General features: G+C 40.7%; 1 protein-coding gene across 1 annotated transcript in view; it reads right to left on the bottom strand.

The window, feature by feature from the left end:
• shroom4 (shroom family member 4) overlaps positions 1-6,562 on the bottom strand; it is a 77,852-nt gene extending 71,290 nt beyond the window's left edge. The window contains exon 1 of the mRNA XM_028564582.1: positions 6,154-6,562. Coding sequence (XP_028420383.1) covers positions 6,154-6,276 — 123 coding nt within the window. The 5' untranslated portion in view covers positions 6,277-6,562. The remainder of the gene's footprint in view (positions 1-6,153) is intronic.
• Positions 6,563-10,379: the final 3,817 nt, after the last annotated feature.

Here is a 10,379-nt window from a genome sequence, read left to right as displayed (position 1 = left end):
TTCTCATGAATCCACAGAATCTAATAATTCTGTCCAACACTAAGACAAGATAACAACAATCTCTGGTAAAATTGTCTCATGATCTTAAACATTTGTTTAAAACTTGATAAAATACCTTGACATGTGCTGACGCCAAATCCGGTTTATGGTGACAACAACTGCTGTTTAACTTCTAAGAGTAATTCAACCTCAGATCAAAGAGATGTACTGCCTGCTAAGCATCCCAGTTCAAACAAACAAGGACATCGTGGGACATACCTAACATCGAAAACATGCACCAAAGAAGTTCATGTACAGGATACGTGACTTTTTCAGCCGGAGGGAAACCACATAATATAACAACCACCAAAGAAATAACATAAAATGCAAAGATTTTCTCTCAAAACAAAAAAAAGGAAACAGAAAGAGTTCAGCTCAATCAAAGTTTCCATCACAAATAACCAAAGTACCAAGATGACCTCCCGTCATGGGTCAGTAGTCCTCTTTTGGTTTCACTGGTTGGACAGCCTGGGAGATGTTGGCGGGTCGACTGAGGGGAGAATGAAAATGGCAACGAATCCAGCGTCGTAGAACATGTGGAGGAACACAAAGAAAAAGGATTGTGTAGCGAAGGGGAACCCAAGCTAGTGGTCGGCTAATACTCTCTGAACAGACTGGATCCGTTTCCTCAGGTGAAAAAGTGAATGCCATATTTGGTTTGAATCTCAAACTCGAGCCCCCTTTCACAGAAGGCACCGCATACCTGAAATTATCAAGGCATAGGGCTGGGCGATATATAGAGAAAATCAAATATCACGATATTTTTGACCAAATACCTCGATATCGATACCGCAACGATATTGTGGTGTTGACTATTTTACACAATGATATTTTTGATAAAGAATCATCAGTAATGTGGATATAATGACTAAGTGGGTAAAGGCAAATAATAGAACAGCTACAACAGTCTGGTAAGTTCAGAAAATGACATCACTTTATTGTAATGCAGCCTTTAAAACCAGGAAAAGACAACACTTATGCCATATTACGATATTACGATATCTAAAATCTAAGACGATATCTAGTGTCATATCACGATATCGATATAATATCAATATATTGCCCAGCCCTATCTAGACATTACCCGGAGGTTCTGTATGTGATAATGCAAATGTCCGAATCAGTTGGCTCGGACATTAAATGGACTTCACCCAGCCAGTTCCCTAGTACAAAGTCATGTGTAATGTCCGATCGAGCCCATGTGTGAATAGAGTAGGTCATTGTCCGGAGAGTTTACAGCGAGCAAGTGGGCATGTTGATGACACTTCCATCATGCAGCTGGAGCGAAACTGGAGGAATACAAACACCCTAAGGTGAAGAAGAAGGATAATTTACATGAAGATGCCAACAAAAATGTCCATGTAGTTAGACGACGAGGTTCGGGAACTTCTGTCGAGAATAGGGCTGGGTACCGAATTCAATTATTTTAGGCACCGACCATATTGCCTCTCAAGTATCGAGTGTCAAAAAATGCCCCATCATTCAATACCCAATTTCAATACCTTAGGAGTAAATCTCATCAGCGTCAGTGAGCCAATATGCACGCAGCATGCTTCTACCAAGATCTAATAATATCTGTGATCGGCTGTCTAATGTTGCACATCGTAGAGGCACGCAGGAAAAACTCACGCACGTTACGCACAGAGACGGGGCTCACGTGTGTAATGTTGTAATTTCTTTATGTTTTATTAAATTGGTATTGAAAAAAGTATTGTTTAGGAACTAGTGTCGAAGTCACGGTATTGGTATTAGTATCGACATTTTGTGAACGATGCCCAGCCCTAATCGATAAGGGCCGACGTTGAAATCGCCAGACAAATTCAAGTGACGGCACGAGGCTCTGATGTCTCGATTACGAACAGGCTACGTGACTGCGGTGTAAACTACGCCATGTCCTGCCACCTGCACGCTCTACCCAGGCGCCACCCCTCGCCTAAACCAAACAGAGTATTTCCAATGAGTGAGAACGTGTCCGAAACGGACAATCTCCTTGTCGGTGTCTTTAATTTTTTTTTTTAAGTCTGACGAACCCTCCTTTTGTCTTTGACGTCTAAAACATATGATATATTTTAGTATAAAATCCATTATATACACAACACCACTGCAGATAATTTGTAGGTAATTACAACTCCCTTATCTCCATAATACAAACAAGAAGATAACGAAGGCTGCACACAAGTGAGACTAGTGCTTCCGTCCACTCAGACAGACTCCTGTAGAACATGTCGAGTCTGATGTTCATTCAGATAGCAGACATGTCTGGTCCGCGGAGGTCTGGAGTCCACACAGTTCACATGAACAACTGGGATTGATTCTTAAATCCACAGCGTTGAAAGCCAGAGAAATTTAACAACACGATCTTGGGAGGTTTTTATAGCAAAGACTGATCTGCATTTCCTTGGATTCCAACCTGCCCCATGGGAACACCGCCTTAAAAGTCAGGGAGCCAAAAAACTGTTGAGGAGACACCAACTTTGTCCTCAACAGAAACCACCCGAGGGCTCCCAGTAGATCACAAAACCCACATTATGAAAGTGAGCTGACAGCTTAACAGCAGCTGTTCTGTCAAATACAACAATGGAGGGAACTCGCCACTTAGTCATCACAACCACATTTGACACAAAGGACATAAACATTGTCCCAAAAACACATGGGAATGACAACTGGTAGTTTTAAATGAGAAATTACCCTAAAACATGCCCGTACTGTATTTTAGTCTGTAAACACGCACTCTTATTTCCACAACAACCTTTACATACTGTCACCGAAGCATGTTTAAGCCCTGACTGACTTGCCAACAGGCTGACTCAATGAACGGCTGACTGAAAGCTAATGGCTAACTTGTTGAGCAGATAAAATCTTAAGCTCATCTTCATCACACAACGGGCTGCAGGGACGACAAGTATTCAAGTCGAGTAACTTTGTGTATGAGCGGTGCGCATGTATGTACTGTATGAACACACACATGCACGATATCTCCACACCCATCCACACACACCCCACAGTGGTAATTTGTTATGCTCCTGAAGGAATGTTGACCAAATGGCTTATATCCCTCTGCTGTCTTAGACTTGGGAAGCCTCCCTTCCCCCTTCCTCCGAACACACTACTCTCAGAAGGGCCACGAACACCCCCCCCCCCCAAAACATGGACATTCTGAAAGGGCAACTGGCACATTTTTATACACTCTATGTCTCATACAGATGTTCCACGACTGCCTCAACAAACAGCAGACTCACTCGTTCAAGGTTACACTGGTGACTAGCACATGTACATGCACACAAAAAATACTCCCAAAGTTCACTTTAACCATTCCTTTTTTTTTTTTTTTTTAAACCTGACATCTATATCTGAGAAATAGCTATATCATACAGGGCTGCAAGTAACAATTATTTGATTAGTGTTCTGGCACTTTTGACTGGAAGGAGACCCAGGGCGGACCCAGAAACTACTGAAGGGATTATATCTACATACAATCTGGCCTGGAAATGTCTTCAATTCCCCATGGACGAAGAACTAGAGGTAGTATGTAGGGAGAAAGGGTTCTGGGGTACTTTGCTTAGCCTGTTACCATCACAACCCAGATCTGGAAAAGTGGCAGAAAATGGATGGATATAATAAAATGTTCTATGAAAACGGTGCAAAATGGCAATCACAAGCTCCCAGAGCTGAAGGTGATGTCTTAAAATGTCTCTTTGTTCTAACCAACAGTCCAAAACTAAAATATTTACAATTTATAATGATATAATACAGAGAAATGCAGTAAAAATCCACACATTTGAGAAGCTGGAAGCAGGAAATGTTTATTTTGGTGTGTGTGATCTATGAGGCTTAAAATATGAATCTATTCTTGAAATAGTTGTGGACTAATTTTCATTCGACTGAAATGCGAATTGTTTCAGCACAGGCCGAAAAATTATACTGCGATACTCTCTCTGGCATAAATCTCAGCATGTTACGAATAATCTCCCCCCAAATACGACCACTTGTTTTCACTTGAACATCCATATTCAGGTCATGATGGCAACTTAACTAACTACATGACACTAACGGATAAAGGCTGAAAGATGTGGAAAAAGACAGTAAGTGGACCATGAGTTAATATTATTTTGTCAAATAGACAAATGTGTATGAGATAAATATGAAGTGGATATATACTGTATATTAGGCAATCAATTTAAAGTTGTTATGAAAAAATGCTTTGAAAAAAGTGCTTTCAGGTGGCTTTAAGATTGCCCTGGCAGCAATATTGGAGCTCTCTCTCTCTCTCTCTCTCTCTCTCTCTCTCTGAGGATTATGACTGTATTCAGCTGTGGTCCATACAGACACAGTGAACCTCTGTGTGGAGGCTGAGGGGAACTCTAAACCTAAAACACATTGTTCACTCATGTCTTCCATACACACACATACATATACATCAACTCTACCTTTAATCTGTGTTCCTGTCTGTCTCCTCTTTCCTTCAAGGACTTAACACTTAATCATTGAACACTTTTCTGCACCACATTTTCCTGTCCAGCACTCAATGTCTGAGCTACTTTATTGTGTGTGTTTTAACTAGCCACTGAACACAAAACAGCCATAGAGCAGTTTGATTTTTATCTCCTTGTGCAGTCACAGTCACATTTTCCCAGGGGCTGTGTTACTGTGTGTGTGTGTGTGTGTGTGTGTGTGTGTGTGTGTGTGTGTGTGTGTGTGTGTGTGTGTGTGTGTGTGTGTGTGTGTGTGTGTGTGTGTGTGTGTTTCCAGATGACTGAGCCAAGCTTTTCCATTCCCTGCTGTGGTGAATATAGAAGTACACCGGCCAACATTTACACCACCGCTGCTGCGACTTTTCAACAGAGTGAAGAGCGAGAGACAGTGAAGGAAAGACTGAGAGGGAGAGCAGAGGTTGAATGTCAGTCGGCCTACTTATGCACTGGACTGAACACACACACACACACACACACACACTCACACACACACACAGACCACCCCCAGCAGAACATACACCAATAATTACTTGCAGTAATTCAAAGCCACCCTCTTTATTTCCAGCAGCTCACTGCCCGCGGCGTGAAACCGTGAGAAGGGGCCGTGAGGAAACGTCGGCCCCCACAACTTTATCGCACAAGACGAGGTCACGTCAAAACATCTGAAAGCACACACTAAATCTCTTACAAAGCACTCAAACTCCCCCAAAACACACCCAAAATGAACGTCTTAGAGCTCTGCACAAATAACAACACTACATCATTCTGCTTGTCTATCAACTCCCATAATTCTTGGTTTATAGGCTCACTAATCTGTAAGATATGTTACAAACAAGCATAAAGCAATTCTAAGAATATCTCATCAGAGCACCACAATCTTTCTTTTCAAGGATTCCCCACATACACCCCCACTGGAGTGCACATGTCTGCCCCAGACTCCATCTGAAGTGGTTTTGGTCATTCAGTGAATGAAGTGACAGGAAGATGAACAGAGCCTCATTTTTGCCAGGGATCTCCCTTGGGAACCTTTTTTAGCACCGGTGTGACCCCCATGTTTGAGAACCCAATCACTGCATTACATTATGTGGGGTCTTTCTTTATTCATAAGACAGTGACAGCTGGCAAACTACTTGCCCGGATATTTGCTAGAGCTTTAGGACAATTACATTTAATTCTCCGCAGGAGGAGGAGGAGTAAGAGTGAAACTAGCTGTGCAGAAGTAAAATATACAGAAGAGGATGCAGGAAAAGCAGTGTGCGCAGAGTTTAAGACTTTTTTTGCATTGGGTTGAAAAGTTTAAACCAAGGGATGAGCAGCCAAACGGACTGAAAAGCTCTATATGAATGAGAAAGCAGTCACAAAAGCCTAAAAAAAACAACCGCGATTGCTGTTTTGGTGGAGCTGGAGTATTCCAACAACCACATCCTTATAAAATAAAATCCCTACAGTCATTTTGAGTGAAATACTATGGAAATATGAGACCAAAAGTGTTAAATATATACATAAATATTATACAAATGTCATGTAAATGTAACGTAGTGCAGTATAAACACAGTTAGTGCATTAGAGACACTTTTAAGCAGTTTTAGCTCATGTAATTTAGATTGTCATACATAAATCAATAATGTCATGGTCAGCTTACTTTAGTGATGATGAGAGGCTCGCCGTGCTCAAGCCCTCCTTTCAGCGTGAACCCCCAAGGCGCGCCCCCGCTCAACTGGACCTGAATGTGGTGGAAAGAGACGAGCTGCTCAACCGTTTCCATTTCTCTCCCTCCGGTCCGCTTGTTTTCTTCCCTTCTTTCTCTCTGTGTCTGTTTAGTAGCTTGGCTTGAATCGTTGCTAGCTAGCTAGCACCGGTAGCGGTCCCTCTGCTCCTCCATCACCGCTCTAACAACAACAACGAATGGATGGATGGATGGATGGGTGGAAGGACGGAGTGAGTGGAAGAGGGGGAGGGAGGAAAAAGTTTTTAGCTAGCGTCTCAAGCTCGTCGACGTTATGACCAATGTGTCGGTTGCAACTTCCGGTCAAAGGTGTTTTAACGCTGACGAAAAGTAGACGTTAGCGTGTTTTTTGAGTTCCAATCTCGCTTGATACTTTATCACACAATTTTACGGACCATTTCGTTTCATACTTTCTGCTACTGATCCGCTTATTTACCCCAAAAATAACAAGTATAGCCTTTTTATTTTGACATTTAAATCAAATACTTCCGGTGAATTTTGCTAGCTCGACGGAAAAAACTTTGGGAAAACTTTGTGACTCGAGGTAGGCGGTCCTCGCCTATGGTCCCCGCCCACTATTCGAACGGATTTGATTGACAGAAAGACCCACAAATAGCAAAGGCTCTGGCTGAACGTGTCCAATGAGAAGCGAGGAGCGGGGAGGGGCTAGAAGCGCAACAGGCAGGCCCACGGGGGCCACATAGACTGTATATTATTAGGGTTAGGGTTAGTTAGGGTTAGGTTAGGGTTATTATTATTAATATTAACAGTATGGGCGGCCACTACAACCAAATAACAGTAAAAGAAGCGAGTGGCAGTCTTCTTCTCATTTGAAACATGATACCCGCCACTTTGCCACCGACCCCTGCAAAAACTATCAACAGTTCATTTGATAATATGATGGTGAATGTATTTATTTACTTTACTTAGTCTAAGAATTTCTATTCTCTGCTACTTTATATGTATATTCCACTACAGTTCAGAGGGATATATTATACTTTTTACCCCACTACCTTTGTTTGATACCTTCAATTATTTGCAGATCAAGATTAATAATACAAAATATAATCAATGAATAAAGTATGATGTGTTATTATGGATTAAGGTTATTGATCCTGGGGGTAAATTCACAAGCTACCTAGCAGTATATAAAGTCATTAATATTAACCCCACTTCCATCAGCGGCAACATTAATGTGATGAACACATGAATGTATCAATAAATATAGTATTTATTATTCTGAAATGGGCTATTCTGCATGATGAGTATTTTTACTTTTCTACTCAAAGTTAGATGTTAATACTATTGTACTTACTTGAGTAAAAGTACAATAGTATTAACATCTAACTTTGAATGTGTTTTTACTAAAAACGCATTGAATGCTTTTACTTTTGACATAGTATTTCAACACTGCGGTACTTGATCTGAGTACTTATTCCACCACTGTCACTGCACACAAGTTTACTTTTGAGTATTTTCAATTTCTACTACTTTATTCATCCAGTTCACTACATTTTAAGGGGGCATTATTACTTTTTACTCCACTCATGTGGTAGCTGACTTAACTTTGCATTTTGAGATTTTACATAGTACATTGGTGCATGGTTACAGATTAAACTTCCCAACGCACAGTATGTAGCTTAACTTAAAAGAAGCTTCAACTTGACCAGCTACAACAGAACAGTAACTTCCACATAATTCCATCAGTAACAATAGTAGGCTGCATAACAATTGCATAATAAGGACTTTCACTTTCGATATAAGTACATTTTCCTGAAAATAAGCATCTCTGGTAAAAAATTCTCCCTTTTTTTTTATGTGAAAGAGCTCTCGGAGGAAGCGGAGAAAGCAAGCCACTGGCTCTGGCTGAAACGACGAGACAAGACTTGGGGAGTAACATCTAATTAGGTTTTGCTGCAGGGGGTGTCAGGGAGACGTCCCTGTTCACTGCCCCGCCACCAGGAGATGTTCTGGGCTAAGGGGCGAAACGTCAATGAGCGGTGGTCCCCAGCTGAAGACCCTGCAGCAAAACCTTGCGGTATGCGGTTAGGTTTAGGCCTGCCTCAGGGAAGAGGACCCCCCTGCCATGCATAGTCCACCACAGGCACCATTGGAGGTGCGACAGGCCAAAAGCCCAGCAGAAAGAACACCTTGCTGTAATGAATGATGCATGCCAACAACAACATTAGCCATCACGTCCCACACATTTCTAAACCCTTTCCAGTCGTACCAGTCTGCTTGTATGACCACCATATTTAAAAAACAACAACATTTAAACAAGCAGATTTTCAAAAATGAGCCAAACGTACTGCTTGCAACAATATATTACTTATCCTTTATCTTTTTTTGTAATGCGAATCCAAGCTTTACTTGATCCCTAATGGAGCAGATCGCACAATGACAATTTATGGACTTTATTTGGCTGACAAAAAAGTCTGTTTCTTGTTTTACTGTATGAAAATAATGCAAAATAGTGGAGTGCTCTGGGATTTGAAGTTAAGGTTGTTTTTTTCTAATTTTCTCTAATGGCAGTCCAAGATTGAAGACATTGGTGTATTAGGCATTTCTTATTATTCATGTAACCCTGAAGAGTTACTCAGGTATGACGCTGAGTATGTGTAACGTACAAAGCATCTCTGTTGTCTGTACTATTCAGAGAACAGGGACAACGTGTCTCTGTGATATCAGATCATGTTTGACCCTGAAGTTGGATAAAGTACAGGCTCTCACAGCTAGCCTCACTCATTCGAGCATACATGCACTTAATGTACGTGTGTTGCTGTAAGTCCATCTGCAGATTATTGAATAAATTTACAGAAAGACAAAGAAGAATTTCTGTCACAGTAATTCAACTTATTTCTGCCTTAAAAGTCCTTATAGACATTCACTGCATTTCCCCCATAGTTTTTCCCACACTCTCCCGGCCTGCAGACTAAAATGATTGGGATTGTAGATAATCACTGTTGTGGAATGTCCCCACGCTGCAGTGTGTGTGTGTGTGTGTGTGTGTGTGTGTGTGTGTGTGTGTGTGTGTGTGTGTGTGTGTGTGTGTGTGTGTGTGTGTGTCAAGAAAAAGAACAAGTGAAAGAGGGAACACGAAGAGAATCAAAGATGTGAACAAGCCCAGACATCTCACTTCTCATCCAGACCACGAGGAGTTTGTTTTGGTCAGATCAGACCATCTATTTTTCTTTTCAACCCTTGTTTGTTCACAGAAACTCTGAACTGTAACATTTGGGTTGGTGGTGAGTGCTGCTTTCAAGTGAGATCAAGTTAGTGTTCAACAGCTTGTGTTTCTTCTTTTTCTTTTACAGAAACAGCATGTCATCCATTATGCAGCTCCTCGTGGAGAACAACTCATTTACCAGAAGACCCCAAAGCTCTCAGGCTTCAACTTATCCAAAAAAAACTGAAATCAGAGGCTACAGATACAGTCTGGGAGGAGTCTGGATACAAAAACAAACCGAAAATATTTTTACCAAAAGAATAAGATAGGAAAAAGTGGTGTAAGAAGATCCTTCACTTACATGTATGTAAAAGTAGAAATACCATAGTCTAAAAATACTCTGAATTCAAAATGTTACTTTAGTAGAAGTATTATCAGCAAAAATGCACTTTTTTATTAAGCATAAAGTTACTTTATTAAAAAAAAAACTTTTAGGTATTAAATGAAAAAGTACTCACACTGCAGAATGTGTCCTTTAAAAGTGTTATATTATCATAGAATATGATATTATTCTGTTCTTATCACTAACAACAACAAATTCAAATAAAACTATTTTCAAAGTCAACGTGGAGCCAACTGTAGATCTACTACTGTGTAGAATAGTGCTGCATCATATCATATGTCGTGTGAAAAAAGTAACTTGTAACTATAAAAGTCAAATAAATGTAGTAAATAGTACAATATTTCCCTCTGAGATGTAGTAGAGTAGAAGTATTAAGTAGCATAAAATGGAAATACCCAAGTAAAGTACAAGTATGTCAGAATTGTACAGTACTTGAGTAAATGCACAGTATTTCATGAAGTCACACTTTGTAGATGTGTGTTTCAAATATGTCATTCTACCACCTGGGGGCACCAAAGAGGGACATGTTGACCCTTACACAGGTATGATCAAACGGCATCCTTTACACAATTC

The sequence above is a fragment of the Perca flavescens genome, chromosome 19 (assembly GCF_004354835.1).
Source record: "Perca flavescens isolate YP-PL-M2 chromosome 19, PFLA_1.0, whole genome shotgun sequence".
Classification (NCBI taxonomy): domain Eukaryota; kingdom Metazoa; phylum Chordata; class Actinopteri; order Perciformes; family Percidae; genus Perca; species Perca flavescens.
Note: the sequence above shows the minus strand (reverse complement) of the source record. Positions and strands in the feature narration are given on the sequence as shown.